Here is a 22,453-nt window from a genome sequence, read left to right as displayed (position 1 = left end):
ACACAATAGGAATGACCAAATGCATGATTTATAATGTCGCTTTAATGCAGTTGAATAATCATCATCAACCATTTATTGTGTCATTCACATGCAATACAATGTGCAAACAAACTGACAGAGACAGATATACAACAAACCATACGGCGACATGTTGGAAGACACAGGGCTTACCTAAACTACTCCTAAACTACTACCGAGTACAAAAGTATGACAAACCCTCTCATATGTAAATAATCTTTGTTTACAATCATTCTGCTAAGATTGTCCATTGTGTATTAGGGGCCTCTCGTATACCATTGAGAGGGGTGACTCCCTGACATCACTGATGACATCATTTCGGGTGGTGTATAAAAGACTGGTTTGAGGACTGAAGCCTATCTGACGCCTCAGCTGCTCTGAGTACTGTAGACCGATCATCATGCGTGAAATTGTACATTTGCAAATCGGACAATGTGGCAACCAGATCGGCTCAAAGGTAATAAAATAAAACTCCATTGTTGAAGTTACTGTTTCTAAGAAAATTGCCTGTGTTTTGTTACGCTATCTCAGAAAAAAAGATTGTAAATGTTTCAACGTGATCGATTACATTTAAAAATATATTAAAACATATATTCTTTCATGATGGTGATCTGACCATATTAAGAATCTCTGCTGTACATGGTAAAATTATTTTAAAAAATATTCTTTCAAATTATGAAGCAAGTTTGGACAAGCGCTGTTTCTTTGCATTGGTGCCATCAACAGTTTTGAGTGACAGAGGGTGTGCCCTGTGAAGCCTTCAGGGAAAAGATAAGGCCCAAAGCGAGGCTGGTGTGGGTGGGATCTTTTTTTTTTTTATCATTGTCACATATTGTGCTGTTTGATACTGGAAAATGTGTCCAAGAATCAAGCAGTTTTTATTTTGTGAAGCATCTTCATAATTTTAGCGCGTGTAACAGAGACTCTTAATCTGGTAAGAACAAGATCATGAGTTGCCACAGATTAATATCGAGATGCCGTTTAACATTTTGCAGATCAAACAATACTTGAGTCCAACTGCATGTACAACAATAAAAGGTATTAGAGGTTAAAGGTGTTAAACTAACTTGTCTTTCACTAAACCCTTTAAATCTGTTGACATGATTATCTCCCTCTTCTGCGATCTCTTTCTAGTTTTGGGAAGTGATCAGTGAAGAACATGGGATCAATGCAACAGGCATCTACGAGGGAGACAGTGACCTCCAACTGGAGAGGGTCAACGTCTACTTCAATGAGGCACAAGGTGATTACACTATACGGACTGCAATGTTCATTTGATGGCGGACACTTATTCAGTTTATTCCCCAAACAGTTGCTTACAAATTCCCTACGAATTGTTCTTCGGATGCCCATTCTGACTATATTAGTCATTAACTTCCATTCTGTTTGCAGGTGGTAAATATGTCCCCAGGGCCCTGCTTGTTGACCTGGAGCCTGGGACGATGGACAGTGTGAGAGGAAGCCGCATCGGAGCCCTTTTTAGGCCGGACAACTTTATCCACGGTGAGACAAATATCAGAAACAGTTCTACTGGGGAAATCCTGCAAGACAAAAGGCAATGTTCACTTTTATTTGGAGAGGGAAAGACACAATGAACACTTGTGGTACATATCTGGTGCTTTGGATACAAATGCCTCCAAGCTGGTGTATGAATACATTCAGCATATTCAACTACATAGGTTTTTATTCAATTGTATTGAAAATGGTTCATATATCAGAGAGAGACAGGGAGAGAAGGATCATTTCCACCTATAAATCATAGGTTGAAAATCAGATCATTTCAACCAATTAAAGTCAGACTGTGAAACTGAAGGTCATACTCCGAAATTGAACCAAAGAAAAGTCAAAATATATTAATTGTCAACATCTTCACGCAATGCAATGTTTAATCTACAGCAAATTGACCCAATTTGTGCTTTGTGTTTTTATTTGTTAAGTCTTCATAACTGCAAAATATGTATGTTTTCCCTCCACTAATTCCATTGGCAAAGAGAGATTATTGTATTTATTTGGGGGTGTTACAGGGAACTCAGGAGCTGGGAACAACTGGGCGAAGGGCCACTACACGGAGGGAGCGGAGCTGGTGGAGCAGGTGATCGACAGAGTGAGGAACGAGAGCGAAAGCTGTGATTGCCTGCAGGGCTTTCAGCTGGTTCACTCACTGGGGGGTGGCACCGGCTCTGGCATGGGAACCCTCATCATCAACAAGATCAAAGAGGAGTACCCGGACCGCATCATGAACAGCTTCAGCATCATGCCCTCCCCTAAAGTCTCCGACACGGTGGTGGAGCCCTACAACGCGACTCTGTCAGTGCACCAACTCCTGGAGAACACAGACGAGACCTTCTGCATCGACAACGAGGCCCTCTACGACATCTGCTTCCGCACGCTGAAACTGACCACGCCGACGTACGGGGACCTCAACCACTTGGTGTGCATGACCATGAGCGGGGTCACGACCTCTCTGAGATTCCCTGGACAGCTCAACGCGGACCTGAGGAAGCTGGCCGTCAACATGGTGCCTTTCCCTCGCCTCCACTTCTTCATGTCGAGCTTTGCCCCACTGACGGCCCGCGGCAGCCAGCAGTATAGCGCCCACACGGTGCCCGAGCTCACCCAGCAGATGTTTGATGCCCGAAACATGATGACGGCGTGCGATCCGAGGAGGGGGCGCTACCTCACCGTGGCTGGCATCTTCCGTGGACGGATGTCCACCAAAGAGGTGGACGAGCAGATGCTTGCGATCCATCAGAAAAACAGCCAATACTTCGTGGACTGGATCCCCCATAACTTCAAGGTTGCCGTGTGTGACATCCCACCCCGAGGCCTCAAAATGGCCTCCACCTTCATCGGCAACAACACGGCCGTTCAGGAGATATTCAGCCGCGTGGGCGAGCAGTTCTCCCTGATGTTCAGACGGAAGGCTTTTCTCCACTGGTATACCGGAGAAGGTATGGATGAATTGGAGTTCACTGAGGCCGAGAGCAACCTCAACGACCTGGTGGCGGAGTACCAGCAGTACCAGGACGCCACCGTTGATTTTGATTCGGAAGGAGAGGATGAAGAAGAGGAGGGGCCCTCATCAGCAGCGACAACAAAGGTCGAGTCTCGTGTTGAAGTTAAACTGCAAACAGTTACTGAAACGAGCAAAGACACTGTGGTTGAGTAGGTCATATGTGTGTAAGTTTAACACTTTGTTGGAAGGATGTGTAAAACATATGTGGGATGGCTGGTTGGAAAAGGAAGTTTTTTATTTTGTAGTTTAATTCATGCTATGGTTGATTTATACAGCCTTTACTTGAGAAAAGGTCTTGTGACATTTTTAAACAGTAATGCTTATTGTTTCTAATGTATATGTACTTATATGTTTGTTTGTTTTAGAAGTTCTTTCTTTTTCTAGTAAAATTTGAAAATCATGAAAATGTTTGTTTATACAGTATGGAAAAGTGTATGTTTTACCAGCTCTATATAATCCACAGCCCAACAAATGAAAGTAGAAAACACTGTCCAATATTTTTTGTCCAATAAGTAAATATTGTATTGAGAAGTTAGGATGGAAATAAAAACAGCAACGCCAAATATTGATGATTTCTTATTCAGGGTACATTCATTGCATTACTAAGAAATTCAGAAATACATTTCCTTTTCATAAAGTTGTATCATTTCAACTAAACTGGATCACTAAACTTGGCTGCAGTGATGGACAGCACTCTGACCACACAGTGACACAGTGACACAGTGCAGTTCAAGGCTGTCACACAGTTTCCGCCAACTGTTACGAGGCTGGGACATCGAGATTACACATAACTTGGCCAGAGAGTCTGCACTTTGAGATAAGCGCGCATGACGTGGAGATGTCTGCACTACTGCACTATAGACTCATGGGGTTAAAGGAGATAAGGCTGTAACCCACAAGTGAATATGGGTTAAGAAGACAAAAGCAGGATTGCCTTATAGGGGCCAATCTGCTTAAAGTTACAAGGAGGCAATGAGGCCAAGAAGGGAACGAATCCTTCAAACGTGCTACTGCATAGGTCGGGTTAATATGAAACAAAATGTATGACCAACATTTTAATACTTTTTTACCGATGTATTTAATCCTGAGAAGCATCTTAATAAAGAAGTATTAGGTGTAATGGACAGCCATAATTTGAGTTGACATTCTCAGATTAATAAATAACTGGCTATAGTTAATACCCCAGGGCACCCAGAACAATAATCTCAGACTTTATTTAATCCAACCTAAAGTTACAAATGAGTGCAGCGCTACTTATGTTCTCTGCAGACAAAAGCAAAGCTTTGAAATGTTCTCCGGGGGGAGAAAAGAAAGAAAATAAAAAGAGAGTGAAATTATGTAAATAGGTCATTTTGAGATCTGAAAACGTAAATTACTCTTTCAGTGACGTGATTCACATAACCTTTTGTTAACATTTTTTGAGAAAACTATACTATTTACTACTATACTATCTGACATCTGAAACAGTAAATCATTTACTGTTTCAGTGACATAATAATTCACATAACCTGTTATTACAATTGTGAGGAAACCTGAAAAAAAATCACAAAGTATATAAATGAAAAAAAGTTTGGTAAATTAGTCATCTGAAACAGTAATAACTTATAACTTATAACTAATTTACATAACCTTCTCTTATTTATTTGCAGACTTAAGGCTGTGAAGGCTGCAGGCAGAGGAAAACAGGAGCTGATGAGAAAATAAGCTAATAGGGAGAAAAATATATAATACTTGTAGTGTATTTGTGAAAAACAATTACATTATAAAACAGCTCTAACTTTTAATAATTAAAAAAAACAGACCTTGATGGGGCTCTCCCCCCTTGGGCGGTGATAGCATAATTAGCATAGAATAGCATAGCAAAATCAGTCCTGCAGTTTGAAAGTCATCAAGGTGAATGTCTGCAATTCGTGGCATAGAAACGACAATGATCTCTTCCTGCAGGTGTTAAGCCTTAAACTTAAAAGCATACATTGGCAAATCGTAGAGCACTGCCTACCATACGTCCTCAATCGAGGTCACGATGTGACCACTCTGTGATCACTTTGTGACCACTATGTGACCACATGTGACCACGTCAATGTGACCACATGTGACCATGATGAGACCACTATGTGTTGATCTTGCTGTTCATTCAAGGTTGCAGAGAACTTTAAACCTTCACTGAGTTGAACTGTGTAACAACCAAGGTTAAATGGCCTATATGGCCGATAAGCCCATGCATACTGCAGGTAACACTGCTTACTAATACAGTGTGTGTGTGTGTGTGTGTGTGTGTGTGTGTGTGTGTGTGTGTGTGTGAGTGTGAGTGTGTGTGTGTGTCTATATATATATATATATATATATATATATATATATATATATATATATATATATATATATATATATATATATATATATATATATATATATATATAGAAGAACCACGGGATTGTCTGTGGTTTATCTACTGTCGAGTTGTATAACACATTTCATTCAGCTGTTCCTCGGTTCGCTTGACTCATGCGGCATGCTGAATGGTGCAAGTGCGTAGCTCGTGCAGATCACGTGAGCGAGTGTGCTCCAGTGGGAGGAGACTTGCAGATGTCTTTGAACGGGTCGTACTGATTTCAGTCAGTGCAACCGGCTTACCCACGCCACGACACCAGCATCCCCGGCATCTGTCAGCTATTCACGTTAAACAATGAAGATTTGGGCATCAGAGCACATATTCAAGTAAGTAGCTGCTTCGTTTTTTTTGTTTTGTTTTTAAATATATAGTCCTGCGATGTGTTGAGAGATCGTCCGGCTGTCAGAGGTTCAGGCAGTTAAGTAACGCCAGCCGGCTTCGTGTATAATCCGGTTAACGCGTGGTTTATTACAGAAACCTCCCGTTTATAATAACTTCAGTATCACTAGAATGCTCGGAGTAAAAGCTAACAACGTCATTTACACTGCGACATGTTCCCCCGTGTAACATGTAACTGCAGGCGGTGGCTTTTTCTTTAAACGAGACAGCCGTCCACACACAGCCGCACACGCACGCGCGCCAATTGTGTCGCGTTACGTTCACAGAATGAACGTAGAACCGCATCTATGGGGAATGCATGAGGGAGAGACGCCGTCATATTGCGTCATCTGACGGTCAGGACCTGCCCCTCCGCGCGCGACCTTTCCCCCACATGACTGCGTCACTGGGTTACTTTGTCGCGTCTATACCTCACGTTAGATCGTGAGATCCAGAGTCTTGGAGCCAGGCTAAATGAAAGTGCACACCCGGGAAAAGATATTGACAAATGGACATCGTTTTTAACACGTCACGTTAAGCCTCGTGCAGGTGGTTCATTTGAGAATAATGTTACATAAGCAGTGTTGAGATTCCTGTAAAAGTAGCATATATTGCAACAAAAGATAGTTTACTCTATCTACGTAAAGTCCTGCGTTGAAAATGCCACCTGAGTAAATGCAGCCTGTATTAATAGCTGAATGTACCAGTATCAATAGCTGAATGTACCAGTATCCAATGAAAAACGAATTAGTGCAGAAAAGTGCTCTACTGTGTATTTAGCATTTCACTGCTGTAGTTGGTCAAATTTAAAAACTCTATACCGTTCATAGTTTAATTTCTAACAATGCATGATGTTTTTTAAGTATATGTTAAATGTAACGGGGCAAAAACTATCCTCCAACTTATACCTCTGAAATGTAGTGAAGAAGATAGCTCAAATACTATGAAATAACAATACCAAAGTAAAATGTACTTCCAAATTGTACATGCGTGGAGATCTTAGTTAGATGTTGTACATTGCACATAAGCAATTTGTTTAAAAACGGCAAATGTAGGATATTGAGTTTTATCATGAAAGTTCAGTTTCCCCTTTTATTGCTAAAGACATGTTTATAAGTAGAGTAACCAGATCGTCATTTAGTCAGTGTGTGCATTTGCATTTTGATTTTTTTAAATTGCAATGCTTCAATAGTATTTTGGCTTTCCTTCAACAGCCATCCTTGGGAGACAGTGACCAAGGCTGCTATGCAGAAATATCCCAACCCCATGAACCCCAGCGTGATCGGAGTGGATGTTTTGGACAGAAGCATCGACAAACAGGGACGCCTCCACAGTAAAAGACTGCTCGGCACGGAGTGGGGTCTTCCATCCATCGTGAAATCTGTGAGTTTTCAAAACCGGCCTGCTGTCGAGCGTCGTAGTGGAAACACTTTTGGTCACACTTAAGAAAAGAAGCACACACGGGACTCTGAATGGAGAAGCACATGCCCTGACCTGCAAGTATGTCCTCGTGGTTACAGGTCAAGTCTGTGACGTACCGGAGATGGTTCAGGTTAATGCTTTTTTAGCCTGTGAGCACGACATAAACCCACAAGGTTATTTCTGTCCAAGTGGCAGCAGCAGACCTGGTTTGCTGAATGGAGGCAAGCGGCGAGTTCATGGCTGAGTGTCATGGCTCGTGTTGTACAGGACACGGTAGTGTCATTTCTTTCATAGCTGAGGTGAAACCCTTGACACCATGTGAGGTAACTTTCCATCTCTGTCGCCCCAGCTAAAACTAGAGGTCCCGACTAGATTTTAAAGGCCTTGTGATTTCTGCAACATGCCGTTTGAACTTCCCTCAGTGTCTGTAGACTTTCTGAAGACACTAATGACGAGGCTGGAACAGATAATGTGAAGTTTTAGCCTCTGTAAACACTCTAATCAGCTGTTGTGTTTTAGCTTTGACCTTTTCTAGGGTTGTTGTAAGAGACAACATCTATGAATAGACCCTTCAAATCCAAGGACAGTCTGTCCGGGTGATGAATAGCATATTAACGCAACCCGTAATCAGATTGTCTCCAAGCAAATCACCCCTAAGCCACAGTGTGTGCATGTGAACTGCATGTATCATGAGGACGTCTTCCTTTGACATCGGTTTACCTCTGTGCTGACGATCAGCATATACAATAGGTGATAAAAAAAAGTTGTCTTCAACTTGACAAATGTGACAATGAATCTTCAAATAAACTACGAAAAACTCCTGTATTTCATAACAGCCCAAGATAGTTCAATAAATCCCCTGAGGGTGGCACTTCAGATTCATAGCGATGTCTTTATTTTTACAGCGTGCATACAAATATTTTTAGGTGAAACTGCACCAAAAAGATGCCACTTGTAGCCAGATGTCTGTCTGGAGTCGCTGAAATACGAACACATGATTAAAGATAGATGAATAAATCATGCAATTTTAGATTAAAGTCACAAGGAGGATGAATGTATTAATTTGTTAAATTCAAAGAGTGGTTCAGCGTGAGCAGCACAAGTTCAGACTGACTTCCTTATTATTCAACTGTGATCTCTGTGGGCACTGGTGCGTTTTCACTGATGAGACAACTTGAGTGAATTTAGATTTTTACATTGTCATTTGAAAGTAGATCATCAGGCCGAGAAGAGGATTTGTGGATGAATACGGTGCATGAAGTTCTTTGTGAGAAAATAAACGAATGAGTAACTAAAGGCAAAGTTGAAAAAATTAATACAAAAAAAGTCTACATGTTTATTAAGAGGTTAAGTAACATCAGCAAGAAAACATCTCTTTGTCTGAATATATCATTTCATTTTGTAGTAAAGTGTGTTTTCTATCTTTGCCCTCAGATCATTGGTAACGCACTAACATACACGTATGTCCAGGAGCACTCGGTTGTGGATCCCAAAGAGAAGATTTTCGAACTTCAGTCCTCAAATGTGAGTACTTCTGACCCTCCTCTGCTGGCACCCTCGGGTTCACGCTGAGATTTCACCGTCAGTGTGGTCGTGTTTCTTATGCAACTTGTTCATCTGTTCACAAAACATGATCTTTTAGAAGATTTGTTGAGCGAAAACACCCATCTAGATCCACCTTTCGTGCCTCCCATTTGTCTGAAAACATGCGAGCTCATTGCGTTACATCGCTGAAATGAAGTCTTGGTTGTTCCACAGGTTGACAGCTCGATCGACGTCCTGTCAACCTTTCAACATTTCGAGTTTGTTTACACTGCTGTGAAACTCTCGCTGTGGGCTGTGACACTGCACAAGACAATTATCCTCACGTTCATTTGTCTTTTGTGATGTTATTTCTCTGCAGATCACTTTCACAAACCTGGTGTCTGTGGATGAAAAGTTAACATACAAGCCACACCCTGAGGACAAAGAGAAGTAGGCTGGATTTTTTTTTACATACAGATTGTTTACAGATGTGGATGAATCATACATTTATGAAGCATTCCTAACTTCTTTTTTTCACATATTTGAACTCCAGAACCATATTGACCCAGGAGGCGATCATCTCCGTGAAAGGAGTCAGCCTGAGCAGTTACTTGGAGGGAGTATTGGCCAGCTCCATGTCTGCTAACGCTGGAAAGGTGAGATCTCCCGAAAAGGCTCTTTTCTTTTTAAAAAGTGGGAACCAAAACACGTGTGAGAGCTTTTTCTGATAGTTCTGAAAATGTTAAAGTGCACATCTAGACTCATGATTTGGACTACTTGTTTTAGTATACTTACAAAATAACACAACAGCGCTTTTATTTCAGTAGTTCCAAACCTTTTTTAGGTTGTGATCTCTTAAATTAAGGTCTACATGTTGCCCTTTAGTGTGGACATAAGCTGTAAACAGTTAAGGCAAAAAGTAATAAATTATCCTTTTTTAAAAAAAAATTTTTACAAGCCTGAAACATGTCAAATACTCAATTTATTCCCAAGAAACCATTCCTCCCCGCCCCACAAAACTTCAGAAAAAAGTCAGAAAAAAAAAATTGTAATGCCTAATATTATTATTGAGTATTGAAATACAAATTAAGGGATTAAGGAGCATGCTTTCAGATAATCTTTCCTCATGTTCATGGCAACAGATCATTTGTGTCTTTTCCATCTCTTCCATTGTCATGAACTCCTTTTTGATTGATTTGCTTGTTCTTCATCAGGGCCGTGAAGCCATGGAGTGGGTAATCAGGCGGCTGAATGCAGAGATCGAGGAGCTGGCGGCTGCAGCGCGCGGGACCATGCGAGTCCCGATGGCTGCTGCGGTCACTGAGAAATGACACCCGCATCTCTTCAGCAGAATCTGAGAGAACGTGCACGCCAGTACACCGAGCCTCCCTTTATGATGCTCTGGTGCTGTTTCGGTGCTCTGGAGTTTGTTGTATTATTTTAGGGTACAATTCATCCATCTCATAATCTTTTACTATCTACATTAGATAGTTATACATATATACAGCAGACAGCAACATAAAGGGATTCAGTGTAGCGTCTTTAGGGGATGCTGCCTGGCAGGACCGGAGTGATAAGAGACTCTAGGACAAGTTTAAACACCACTGTTATCTGTGGGTTTAAAAACGTGTAGCGAAGAGGTATCCGAGGCACTGGATGAGCTGAAAACACGGAAAGTGCCAAAGCAGACGCACCTCTTTGTGTCCAGCACTTTTACCTCAGAAATTTCCTTTGGCATGAACTCTCTTTTTTACAGCCACAGTTGAAAGAAAAGTTATGATGAGACGTATAGAGGTGACTGGGAGGAAAAAGCTCCCGATGAGACACACTGGCAGAAAACAATGCCTTGTTGAGGCAGAAGTCAAGTGCAATGCATGTCAAGGGTACATGGAAGAGGTTTTGAGTGTATGTGAGTAAATTGTTTGGTTAAAACTTTGATATGTCAATGAAATGTTTCACCGTCACCGGTTTATTTGTGCAAGAGCCATCTCCAACAATGTTTCTATGCGGGACCTCAGTAATGAAAAGACACTGCACCAGGCGACATCTGTACGCCTGAATATAGACTGTATTTTGTTATTATGTGAAAACTGATGTTATTTAAGTGAAATGAAGAAATCATGGTATTTGCCATATTTATGTTTTTGAAGAAATGTAGAAGACACTTTTTTTTTTCCTGTAACAGGAATATTTATTTAGAGAAGTAGTGAGTTGCAACTTGTGTTGAACATTGAGAAATGTGATATCACACGCTTATTTGGAAATTTTCAATTTGTGCATTTTGTCTGAGTGCCTGTTAAAAGAAATGGTTTTACCAACTGCATAATGTGATAATGAAATAAATTATGGTTAACAAATATAAATATGTGTTTTTTTTAAAAATATTTTTGCCAGTAATTCCTAAAATTAGGCCTTAAATACAAGGGCCTGGATGGTGTTCAGAATGTGTTCAGAAAGATAAACAAAACTCACTTTCTATTTGGTTAGAAGTCTGCATGAAAACTTATAAAACGTATGATTCTGTTAAATTGATTGCCTTTGGGACAGTCAGGCAATGACTGCATTCTTAAAGTAATTGTTACCTTCAGGGTGTGAAGGTAGATTTGTGCTGTGCTTCTTTCTTTATATTATTAGAGGCTTCACACTGAGACACATACAGCAGGGTTAGACCAGAACAACTGCATTCTTCTAATGTTGCTCACTTACTTTCATTACAGAGTTATGCGGCCACACTTTGGTCTAATGCTAGACTTCCAATTTCATATTGAGAAGTAGCCTAGTGTAAAAAAAACCCAACAAAATAATAATAATAGGATTTTATTTAATGTCATCTTGTAAAAAAGGTCCGGCCAACGTGAAATATTTTTTTAAGTTAGAGGCTGAAAAAAAGTGGAAAATACAGTTATTTACTGTTTGATCTGATTTTGTTTTGCTTTTGTCAATTATGTACATTATGTATCGACAATACTGACATGACAAAAAAATGAGTAATAAGTATGTCTGTATGCGTGAGAAGAAACCCCATCCCTGTTTGCTATTTGGGGGTATTGATACTTCTACTAAAGTAAAAGACCTATGATCTGAATAAGTCTTTCACCACTGACAGGCAGGTCGTCTGTGGAGATGAGTCAGATGTGTGTAGTTCATAAAGGTTTGATTTGTCCACTGCTGCCCTCTGCTGTTTGGGAGGACTCCCACTGACGTCACGCTACACCCTTTAAAATCAGCCAATGGCGAGCGAGCACCGGGCATTCTCTCCGCCAATCGGTGGATGTGCTGCATTTAAAGGTTTTAAACAGAGGGACGTTTGAAACTGAAGTCGAAAGAGCGAAGTGCTGTGTTGGGGAAGCGTGCGAGCGAGCAACAGTTTGAAGTTGAATACGCGAATGTTTATAGTTTGGTTTGAACCTTAATAATCAGCATTTGCCTTCTTACGACACCGAACTGTTTTTTCAAGAGGACCTGTACTGCGGTAGCGCGACGCTTAATATTAATGTGGTCGATCCGACGTCCCTGCTAGCTAGCGGCGACGTTACTGCTCCTGCTCGAGAGCTAACGTTGCTCTGGTTTTAAAGTCCGGTTTAATTACTTCTCAGTTGCTCCATACGACATTTAGCGTTCGGTAAGTAACTCTTTTGCATAGAAGTAGACTTGTGTTGGTTGCTGTGGTTAGCAATAAGCTACCGTTAGCAAAAAGCTTAACGTTCTCGTCTATAACACGATGTACGTTCGTCTCGCGACGGCTGAAACTTGGCGGCTTGTACTTTGCGTTTTCTATATAAAAAAAAGATTTTCCTTAAATAGTATGCGAGTAATGGACACACCTGTGATACGTTACACAACCTATTGTGGTCTATGTTGACGTTGAGGCAATGAAGCCGAAGTTGAATTCAATTGATTTTGTATAGCCCAAAATTACAAATCTGCCTCAAAGGGCTTTATAATATGTACACATCCGTCAAACTCTTCCAGAAAACTCATTTTTTGAGGGGAAGAAACCTTCGGGAGAACAATAGAGGAAGATCCCTCTCCCCGGATGGGCAGAAATGCTATAGATGTCCTGTGTGAAGAATGAACAACATAAAAGTAATTTGACCTAGACTGTCTACAATGTGTAAATTCCTCCTCTTTACCTTTTTCTCAGAATATGGACTCCACTGCCAAACTCAAGCTGACAAAGGACATGAAACTTCAAAGGCCTGATGTGAAGGTAATGCAACATATTGCCATAAAACTAACTAATCTAAAATCACTCTCGTGGGTTGTGCGCTCACTTTTCGGACCTTCGTCAATAATGTCTTGAGCTTTCAACTTTGCAGTTGCCTCACACATTCTGTGCACCCTATTCAAGTTTAAGATGTAAACACCAGAAACACAGCAACGAGTAGACATGCCCACACAGGCAGAATCCCAATCATGGCTGAAAGGAATTCAAGTCACTATAAGAGCACATCCTGAAAAGATGCTTCCCTGTTTATTCAGTGTTTTGTTATTGTTTTTGCTTGCAGGCAAGCGGTGATGGCCCAAAGCGGATTCCTGTTTCTCAACAGTCTCATATGGCTGTGGGGGGACAAACTCCACACCAGCGGGTTCTAGGTGTGTCGAATGGACCTCAGCGCGTTCAGCGGCCCATGACTCACCAGAAACCAGCGTCTCATGTCTCGGCTGCCGTCAAGTCTGCGTACCCCACTGGGCAGAATGTGAACCCTGCTACCCAGACTGGGAACCGCGCGGCGCAGCCAAAACGTGTTTCTCAACAAATCCAACCAAAGACCAATGCCCCCAAGGGGAACTTGGAGCTGGCCAAGCCACCATCGGAACCAGCAAAACCACCCTCAGAACCAACAAAACCACCTTCAGAACAAACAAAACCACCATCAGAACCGGCAAACATGGAGAAGCCACAGAGTAAGCATAATACAAAGCCAGAGAAACTAATAAATTGGGAGTTTTTTAGGGGATGGATGCTAACATGTTTTTTTGTTGTCAGACAAACCTCTAAAGATCGAGTCCACCCCCTCTTCATCAAAGTAAGTGTGATTAATATTACTTTTGTGCTCTTTTCATATATACGTGACACATAGGTACTGTTAGTAACTCTGAATGTTTCTGCTCACACAGCAAGCGGTGGAGCCTTGAGAATTTTGACATCGGCCGTCCCTTAGGAAAGGGTAAATTTGGCAACGTCTACCTGGCCAGAGAGCGGCAAAGTAAGTTCATCTTGGCTCTGAAGGTGCTCTTCAAGAAGCAGCTGGAGAAGGCCGGGGTGGAGCACCAGCTGAGGAGGGAAGTGGAGATCCAGTCTCACCTCAGGTAATGTGTCGTTCAAATTATGCAATTATGCGCTAAATATGAATCCGGACTTTAGTGGAGATGACCAAATGCAATTTGATACAATGGTCGTAATTTAAATTCCAAGAGCGTCGGGTCTTCGATTTTGTGACTGAGTATTTCTTTGATGTGCAGGTTCATGCTTAGTTTTTCTATTTTAAATTAAAAAACTTGATTGGCCCATGCTAGTCTTTGTTTGAAAGATTTCCCAAGAGTGGTTGCATTTTTGGAATATAAAAAACCTTGGTGTAAAATCCGACTGTAGACCTCTATAAAGCATCAACTGATGTGTTTGCTTTATTTACTTCTGTCCATATACTTTGCTCTTTTGATTGGGTATTTCAACATGTCTCTAAATGCTCCTTTGCCTTGCCATCCTGCAGGCACCCGAATATCCTGCGCCTCTACGGTTACTTCCATGACTCATCGCGTGTCTATCTCATCCTGGAGTTTGCACCCAAGGGTGAACTGTACAGTGAGCTGCAACGCTGTGGGTCTTTTCCTGAGGCCAGGAGTGCCACAGTAAGTTCCTATTTAAGACCTTTTTGTAGAATGTGTACTTAGACTGAATACAATTCTACATGCGTTTGAACTGGTTATGTCTAAGTCATTATTAAAGTCCATTTAAGGTGTATACAAATTCCAAAAACCTGTTTAGGTTCAGTGTCTTTCCTAGAGTTTATTGTTTAAGAATCAAGAGGTTGCTGTCAAAAACCAAATGTGACGAATGTTGTGCTCACCATGCTTTATGTGCTATTCTAGTACATCATGGAGCTGGCAGATGCACTCAACTATTGCCACTCCAAGAAGGTGATCCACAGAGACATAAAACCAGAGAACCTGTTACTTGGGGCGAACGGGGAGCTAAAGATTGCAGACTTTGGCTGGTCTGTTCACACGCCCTCCTCCAGGTATGCACACACGCTTTTATTCAAACGCGTGCATCTTTTTGTTTTCAACAATCTTCAATGGAGTTTTGTGAATCCATGCAAGCGTCAAGTTATGACTAGGTATAATGTTTTGAGTTACATTTTTGATTCACTTGTTTTTGGCTTCACTATCTGAGGTCAGGAATTTGTTTCTTTTTGTTTTGCCACTCTCCATCACTGGTAGTTTTCAAACTAACTTTATACATTTCTCTCTGTACAGGAGATCCACACTCTGTGGCACGCTGGACTACTTGCCTCCCGAGATGATTGAGGGGAAAACTCATGACGAAAAGGTGGATCTGTGGAGCCTTGGCGTCCTTTGCTACGAGTTCCTGGTTGGAAAACCCCCCTTTGAAACCAAGAGTCACGAGGAGACTTACCGCAAGATATCGAGGGTAAGGCACTCCAACAATTAGCATATATTAGCGCTGTAGTTTCAGAACCCTTTTCATCCACCTTAAGTTTGCAGGCTTTGCTCTACAGTCTCCTTTTTATTTTAATCTTCATGCTGGTTGTCTTTGTCATCCAGGTGGAGTACACTTACCCCGCGCAGGCCAATATCAGTGCTGGAGCCAAAGACTTGGTTGCTAGGCTGCTGAAGCACAACCCAATGCACAGACTGCCCATCCAGGGAGTCCTGTCCCACCCCTGGGTGGTCGAGACCGCCACCAAGAAACCCCTAACCCTCACCAATGGCGAGCTCAGCCAGTGAACCTCTTTGTCTTCCACCCATCGGTCTGTGCACGCGAGGGAGCGGTAGTGCACAAAGGTGTGGAACATGAACACCTGTGTGCAGCTCTATCAGAATCTACTCGTGCTCCTTTATTGACAATGAAATCACTTCATGTGGATGGTTTTGTCTGCAGGCAACTTGAGCCACTTTTTTTTTCTTTTTTTTTTTTCTTCCTTTTCTTATCCTTTTCCTTGTTTCGCCAATGGCATCCTCTTGCCTGTAAATATTTCAGTTTGTGTAATTATGAATATTTTATGGAATTTTTCTAAAATGCTATTACTTGAAATAAAAGATGTCACTTTGGAATTAAATGTTGTATTTCAGTGAAACTTAGAAAGCTTGAACTTTACTGTGCAGTTCAAGCTCTTGCTGTCTTTAAGTACTTTGCACTGATGTTCATTCATTCCATCACTCGATCCTCTTTTATTTTTTTAATTACGTGGCCTGCAGAGGTCGCCAGCATACCACTAGAGTTGGTTTGGAAATCTTTACATATTTGGAATATTCATTCTACTGACACTGTTAACCTCTTCCACATTCAATTTCTGCTACAATAAAGTATTTAAATGCAATGTCAATTGAGCTTTTTTATTATTATTAGGAGAATTAAAAGACCTGTAATTGATTTTAAATTGCAAAGTATACATTTAAACCATAGTCCTTATTTAAAATGAGTCGATGGGGCAGTTGTAATGATTTGCATAATCAGTAAATATTTTTTTTAAAATGACGTCAAATATTGCCATAAAAGGACCCTTGGAGTCCAGCTTAATGTTCTTTGATGGATGAAACTGTTATAACCATGGCCCAAGAGAGCATTTTTGAGAATAAACAAACAAAACAAAATAAAGAAAAATACAAAGTGCAGATTGGAGGTTTTCCTCACTTTTCCTGGACTATTCTGCACATCGCCATTGATATGCTTCTCTTGCACAAGCACGGGTTGTTGGCCCTGTGTTCCGTCATTGTTCCGTTTGACCACTAGGGGGCCCCCGAGGCCCAATGTTTAGTAAAACAGAGTGTTACGAAAGGAAATTCGTATTCTTAGAAGTATTATTTGAATTGCTTATTTTAGTTCAGTTTGACTTATGTGTAGTTTTTTTTATTGTGTTTTTAAGTTCATTTGTTACATTCATTTTTGTCTGGCTGGTTATAAAACAAACTTGCGTGTCCTCAGGAAAATGGCTGATACATGTCAGATATTTCAGATTTTTTCGCCCCAAATTAAGAACAACTTTCCGTGAGATGTGTTAAAGATCTTTCTGCTTGTGCTGACGGATCAGACATATTTAGTAATCTCTTCTTCCTCTCCCTGCAGCTTCCTTGCATGTGAACTGTCCCTTTTTTTAAGCCAGTCGTCATGCACCATCCTGTGCATTCGTGTGCACCAGGTAGCTTCATACTTCAACAGCTGGACATCAGCCCCACTGAGTGAATAAGCGGTTTGTCCAGATGTTGTCTGCGCAGTAGAATCCCAGTGGAGAGTTGAACAGGTCGTGCATAAGGCCTGACGCATGCCTGCAGCAGAAAATCTGTCGAGATTATTTTTCACTCGAGCACGTAGGGCTGCAAGGCCCGGTGTAAAAAAAAAAATAGAAAAAAAGCATGCTTTTTGGTAGGATTTGTACGAGGATTTTGTGTAGTCGGAATATGCCTGTATCGGCCCCGCCCCCTCTCACACAAACAGACACACGTGAATCTTTGTAAGGCCTTTGCAGCCCTCACACGGTGTCTATCGGCTTCAGTTTCGATTAAAAAACATCTGAATGCGACTATTTTCTCCATTTTCTGTCTTTTATTATAGAGAAAAAAAATACATGTTCTGAACGTTTTTTCGTTTTACATAAAACCACACACATTTTTACAATATAATTTCACTTATTTCTTTATTCTTTAATATTAATTTCACGATATATGATAACGACTTTGAGATATACATTCCATCTTTTTGAAACCACAATAACACACTACACATACTGTTTTATAACACTTCAACAGGACCCATTGGATTGCACAGAATGAAAAATGTCTGTATGCACATTTTCCTCATTATTGGTCTCTTTTTCTTTTCTTTTTTTAAAACTTTAAAACACCGAATTTTCGAGACCGGGCTCTTCCAATTAATGTCAGAACAGGCCGTGCGTTTTCAAATGCAATGACACAAACATTATGGGAAATTGAGTGTGCAGGTTTTTCATTTGGGGGTCCCCATCTAGCTGAGATTTGGGCCAGGGTGTGAGGCTTTGCATGTGTATCCCAGGTCTGGTGAATTGTGTTATTCCCGATTTGAAAAGCTCAAAAATATAATTTCAAATATTGGAGAAATAAAATATCAAAGCAACACTGTTAACAGTTTCACGCAGAATAATCGACATTTGGAATATTTTTCATTTCCGCTTCCCAGTTCCATTATTTTGTTTGTGTGTCTAAAATGTCATACATTCAATGCATAGTTTGTATAGCTGCTTTGTACTTTGATATTTTGCATTTCCAGTATTTTTAAACTGCTCGGGAAAAGGTCCAATTTCCTCATTTCTAACGTATTCTTTATTAACACATTGCAATACTCATTCGAGTGTTTTACTGCTGGTTATTGCCATTGTGTTATTCTTCCGACTTGCGCGTGTCCGCAGGCTTTTTCTTGACTTAACACCACATTCACTGCCCATAATCATATTGCAGATTTACCTATATAAGAAAGTGGCATTTCTTAACGGTTTTTTCTTGTTATTTTCTTCTTTTTAAATAAACTTAAATCACATTATGCTGTCGAAAGTCCATCCATCACAAACTCTAGCATTATGAAGTGAAGTCTCGTGTGGGGAAGCACCACAAGAGCGACGAGGAGACAAACTGCCCTTTTTGCAATTTTGTTTATTAAGGTCAATGTTGTAAACGTTCACTCCACCGGAAAATATGTATATGTACGTTTGTTCGCATATTTATACAACATGTACTTGTCCATATAGTGTGTTGTGGATGCATTGGATTCCCTCACGGCCACGGACTCTTTCTCTGTGTGTGTATGTGTGTGTGTGTGGGTGTGTGTGTGTGGGTGTGTGTGGGTGCGCGCGCGCTTTTTTTCTGAACTGATGCAAGACTGTATGAACGCAGAAATGTCCGCGTGTGTTGTGAGCGCGCTTTTTACGCATGAATTAAGCAGAGGGGCTGCGCTTATACCGAGAAGTCGTGTTTCTTCTTCTTTTTTTTTTTCACTAAATGGCGATTAGCAGTTTACATCTAGTTCCAGCAATGCATCTACTCTTGCGTGTTCTCTTGGAAAGCCTCTATCAGACCTTCAGTTGAGTGGATAAACCCAGATATGCTGCATATACCTCCTATTACAAATATGGCGACGTCAAAGAAAACCTGGTGCCATAGCAGCTTTCTCCATAAAAGCCTGAGGTGGAAGAGACTGGGAAGCAGAAAGCACAGGCCCGCGCCTGTCAGGCTGCCAGTGAGGCCCATGAGGAGAGCGAAATGTGGCACATAGATCGCCATGAGCAAGGTGAACACAACAAGGAGGCATCGGAGACTGAGTCCCCAGGATTTGAGGCGTCCATCGCCCCCATAGCAGTCTGGAAACACCGTACGTTCTCCGTCATTGAAAAAGGATTTCTCAAATACCTCGACAGCAGCGAAAAACGGCAACGGATACGACAGCAAGGCTTTGGCCACAAGAAAGAGGTTGACGACGGCTCTGATGGTGGAGGGCAGGTTGTCTGTGATGACCTCCTTGGTTGTATCAGCCCAGGTCAGGTAGGCCACGAGCGCGAACAGGCCCTTGAGGATGCAGGCAGCGATGTGAGTCCAGTTCATCATGCAGTGGAACTCGCTCGGCTTCGACATGTTCCCCTCCAGAGAAGGCAGGAAGATCTGCGAGGTGTAGCTGAACACGATAATCCCAATGGAGATCGGGAACTTCTTGACATCGATGTAGAACTTGACCTTGTCCCAGGCCCAGTCCCTCGCCCTGGAGAGGCAGTAGGCTATGACCAGGATGTTGATGACAAAGTGGGCCATCGTGCACAGCAAGCTGAACTTGGAGACGGCTTTCAGGTTCTTGAGGAAGGCGCAAGGGAGGAGAGCGGCGGTGGCGATGATGGCCCACGACTTCTGGGAAATCGGCATGTTGGGGAAGCTGTTATACATGAGGTTACCGCTGACCACCACATACAGGATGCAAGTCATCACGAGCTCTATGATTTGGGCTACATTCACGATATGGCCACCTAAAGCCGGGAATCTGGGCGCGCAGCAGGCGTTGGCAATGTCCACGTAGGATTCCCGCACACGGACGAGCTGTCCGTCTTCGTTCTCCTCGTACAGACAGGCAATGAGGATTTTCCCCGTGTAACAGCACACCACGGCGGCGAAAATAATGAGAAAAAGTCCGAGGTATCCTCCGTGCAGGATGGCGTAGGGCAGCCCCAGAACGAACATCCCCTACGGACACACAAAAAGAAAGGCACACACATTGTGAGTGGGTTCAACTGTTGGTGGGTGATTATAAAGCAGTAATGCTTTTCTGAACACGGCAGTATCTGAATTCATTTAAACAAATCTCATGACTCGGGCCTCGTCTCTGGTCTGTCTGACTCTCCAATGATGTCCCTCCCATTTAGATGTCGAGGGTTTTCCACTTTGCTTTGAGCGCATCCGACGTCACCACAAACTGGAGGAGACACGCTGTGACGTAAGGGTGACCGCCGTGACCACACAGACATGAAAAGGATCGCGATTTTTTTTTGTTTGTTTGTCGCAGAGCCCGCATGCGCGCCACTCTCGAGTAAAGCCTCGCACTTTAAATGATAGTTCCGCAAAAAAAAAAATCTATATTTTGCTACTTATTTCTGTACGCAAATGCAATTGTCAAGACACCTTTGGAATAAATGTGTCTTATTACATTGTATTGCACCTGAACCCATAGTTGCAATTAATAACGTGCCTTTAAAAAAAAAATCTAAAATATGGAGAAAAAATAGGTTTCTGATATCTCTCTCGAAGTCTCCAAAACAATTGTGTGTTGCCTTTACATATTCATGTATTCATTGGCAGCTCGGAGGATTAGTTGAGCAGTTATCAGGGGCGTGCATCGGTGACACTGGGCATCACTATACAGACAAAGAATGTGTGTGTGTTAAGGGGAGGAGGATGAAGAGGATGAAGATGAAGGGGAGGGTGGGCACAGGACATCTACTACCTCCCTTTTTTCAGCGCATTGTAACACCTTCTGAAATCTCTGCTCTGCTCCAATGGAAAATATACCAGAATAAAAAGCAGGCTGTCATTGTTGAGACGAAAGTACTTTTTTTTTTCTTTTTCAAAAAGGCATTATTATAAAAACAGTTACTTGCTTCAATTTAAAGGGCAAAACCTTGTATTTTCAACATGCATATGCTAATGAACCTTTGCGGTCGCAGGTGTGCGTTTATCTCAAATTTCACAGCAGCTCCGGATGCGACTCGAGCCAATTAGAACCAGGCGCCGGGACCGCCCGCTCGAAACCCCGCGGAGTGTGCGGCTTTACCTGGATTGCGTTCGTGACGTTCCAGCCCGCCTCCCACGCGGTGATTTTTGGTTTGACTTCAGTCAACTCGTTCGCCAGATCTCCATCTTTTGAGGCCGAGCGCGGCGCGCCGGTGCCGTCCCTCTGGTAGTGGCTGTCCCCGGACAGTCCGCCTCCGTCTCCGCTCCCCTCACCTCCCATCTCATCGGTTGTCAAAATGTCCATCTGCATGCCTTGCCGGTGGTCGTAGTCCAGGTCATCGCAGTCAACGAAGCCCACCGCCTCCTCGTTGGTGGCGGCCTGGAACCCCATCCTGGCGAACATCCCACTCACCTTCGCCTGGGATTTGTTGGAGACGGTGGTGGCTGCATTTGACAGTTTATTGGAAAGCTTGCTTCTGATTAACGTCGCCATTTTTAGCTCCTCTCCCGAATCGCAACTTTCTGCAGCGTAATTAGTGTGTTGTTCTCCTCCAGTCGGTAAAAATGAGAGGCTACTTTGGATGACAGCTCTTGATTCTCTGCATTAGATATAAAGCCACGAGGGGGGGGAAAAAAGCGCAAGTTTTGTTTTAAGACACCGACGGTTTTCAGTTGTTATCTCCACTTCTTGTTCAATGTACGCCTGCTGGTCTTAATTATCCCCAGGTTCATGTCACCTTCAGACGTCGCTGCTCCGTTTCTGCATCCTGGCACTGCGCTCTGATGCTTGACGAGTAGCGCACCTCTCGAGTCTCGCAGGCAGTTCGGCGGTGTGCGCAAAAGCTTTACGCGCGAAGAAAGGCGAGCCACAGGTTTCTGCGGGGCCTATGATATCGTTTTCTTATAGGTTATAAGGCGGCAGGCAGCGTTTCCGGGAGATGGTTGTCGGTTTTCAGGTGCCTTTACTGATGCCAATGCGGTACCGTGGAGCCCGGGAGTGGGGAGGGGGGGGGGCTGGGGAGGCAGGAAGGAGACACGTGTCCTCATCAGCCTGCCAATGCAAAGCACGTCTCCAGCCCTCCCAGTGCCCCACCAGGAGAAAACGGGAGAGATTTGCTGCATTTCTAGGGGAGGTGCTTGCAGAACCCCCACCACCCCTTCCCCAACCCATAATCTATAATACCTCATCCTGACATCCAATGACATTCCGGGGCCTCAAATCCCGCATAACTTTACGCATATAAAAGGAGGCTGGATTTTGACGAAAACTCAAACTCTTTGGA

The 22,453-nt window shown here is 42.5% G+C and overlaps 4 protein-coding genes across 4 annotated transcripts; 3 read left to right on the top strand and 1 right to left on the bottom strand.

Annotated features, from left to right (window-relative positions):
- Nucleotides 1-394: 394 nt before the first annotated feature.
- Nucleotides 395-3,588, top strand: tubb1 (tubulin, beta 1 class VI). The gene is made up of 4 exons (XM_068594319.1): nucleotides 395-475; nucleotides 1,153-1,261; nucleotides 1,411-1,521; nucleotides 2,043-3,588. The coding sequence occupies exons 1-4, from the start codon at nucleotides 419-421 to the stop codon at nucleotides 3,185-3,187; spliced, it is 1,422 nt and encodes a 473-aa protein (XP_068450420.1). The 5' UTR covers nucleotides 395-418; the 3' UTR covers nucleotides 3,188-3,588.
- A 2,021-nt stretch (nucleotides 3,589-5,609) lies between these two features.
- Nucleotides 5,610-11,095, top strand: LOC137796407 (PRELI domain containing protein 3B-like). The gene is made up of 6 exons (XM_068594325.1): nucleotides 5,610-5,749; nucleotides 7,016-7,184; nucleotides 8,658-8,747; nucleotides 9,127-9,197; nucleotides 9,301-9,403; nucleotides 9,962-11,095. The coding sequence occupies exons 1-6, from the start codon at nucleotides 5,718-5,720 to the stop codon at nucleotides 10,076-10,078; spliced, it is 582 nt and encodes a 193-aa protein (XP_068450426.1). The 5' UTR covers nucleotides 5,610-5,717; the 3' UTR covers nucleotides 10,079-11,095.
- Nucleotides 11,096-12,061: 966 nt separating this feature from the next.
- aurka (aurora kinase A) lies at nucleotides 12,062-16,312 on the top strand. Its single transcript, XM_068594320.1, has 9 exons — nucleotides 12,062-12,369; nucleotides 12,892-12,957; nucleotides 13,256-13,655; nucleotides 13,738-13,777; nucleotides 13,869-14,060; nucleotides 14,462-14,600; nucleotides 14,841-14,989; nucleotides 15,228-15,402; nucleotides 15,537-16,312. The coding sequence occupies exons 2-9, from the start codon at nucleotides 12,895-12,897 to the stop codon at nucleotides 15,717-15,719; spliced, it is 1,341 nt and encodes a 446-aa protein (XP_068450421.1). The 5' UTR covers nucleotides 12,062-12,369; nucleotides 12,892-12,894; the 3' UTR covers nucleotides 15,720-16,312.
- Nucleotides 16,313-17,536: 1,224 nt separating this feature from the next.
- slc32a1 (solute carrier family 32 member 1) lies at nucleotides 17,537-22,135 on the bottom strand. The gene is made up of 2 exons (XM_068595297.1): nucleotides 21,271-22,135; nucleotides 17,537-20,186 (listed from the first exon to the last, which is right to left on the bottom strand). Exons 1-2 carry the CDS (start codon nucleotides 21,661-21,663, stop codon nucleotides 18,999-19,001), a joined length of 1,581 nt encoding a protein of 526 aa, XP_068451398.1. The 5' UTR covers nucleotides 21,664-22,135; the 3' UTR covers nucleotides 17,537-18,998.
- Between the last annotated feature and the right edge of the window lie 318 nt (nucleotides 22,136-22,453).

The sequence above is a fragment of the Clinocottus analis genome, unplaced genomic scaffold (assembly GCF_023055335.1).
Source record: "Clinocottus analis isolate CAN_PGR_092001 unplaced genomic scaffold, fCliAna1.0.p SCAF_3, whole genome shotgun sequence".
Lineage (NCBI taxonomy): Eukaryota > Metazoa > Chordata > Actinopteri > Perciformes > Cottidae > Clinocottus > Clinocottus analis.
The sequence above is the reverse complement of the archived record's forward strand: the minus strand, read 5'-3'. Positions and strand labels throughout refer to the sequence as shown.

What these genes read in the sequence shown, in the direction of transcription:
- tubb1 (XM_068594319.1), top strand. Translation starts at nt 419, where the DNA reads ATGCGTGAAATTGTACATTTGCAAATCGGACAATGTGGCAACCAGATC. An exon ending in GCAACCAGATCGGCTCAAAG is followed by an intron (nt 476 to 1,152) that starts GTAATAAAATAA and finishes ATCTCTTTCTAG; the next exon opens with TTTTGGGAAGTGATCAGTGA. An exon ending in CTACTTCAATGAGGCACAAG is followed by an intron (nt 1,262 to 1,410) that starts GTGATTACACTA and finishes TTCTGTTTGCAG; the next exon opens with GTGGTAAATATGTCCCCAGG.
- aurka (XM_068594320.1), top strand. Translation starts at nt 12,895, where the DNA reads ATGGACTCCACTGCCAAACTCAAGCTGACAAAGGACATGAAACTTCAA. An exon ending in AAACATGGAGAAGCCACAGA is followed by an intron (nt 13,656 to 13,737) that starts GTAAGCATAATA and finishes TTTTGTTGTCAG; the next exon opens with ACAAACCTCTAAAGATCGAG. An exon ending in CTTACCGCAAGATATCGAGG is followed by an intron (nt 15,403 to 15,536) that starts GTAAGGCACTCC and finishes TTTGTCATCCAG; the next exon opens with GTGGAGTACACTTACCCCGC.
- slc32a1 (XM_068595297.1), bottom strand. Translation starts at nt 21,663, where the DNA reads ATGGCGACGTTAATCAGAAGCAAGCTTTCCAATAAACTGTCAAATGCA. An exon ending in ACGTCACGAACGCAATCCAG is followed by an intron (nt 20,187 to 21,270) that starts GTAAAGCCGCAC and finishes GTGTGTCCGTAG; the next exon opens with GGGATGTTCGTTCTGGGGCT.
- LOC137796407 (XM_068594325.1), top strand. Translation starts at nt 5,718, where the DNA reads ATGAAGATTTGGGCATCAGAGCACATATTCAA. An exon ending in GCATCAGAGCACATATTCAA is followed by an intron (nt 5,750 to 7,015) that starts GTAAGTAGCTGC and finishes TTCCTTCAACAG; the next exon opens with CCATCCTTGGGAGACAGTGA. An exon ending in TTCCATCCATCGTGAAATCT is followed by an intron (nt 7,185 to 8,657) that starts GTGAGTTTTCAA and finishes CTTTGCCCTCAG; the next exon opens with ATCATTGGTAACGCACTAAC.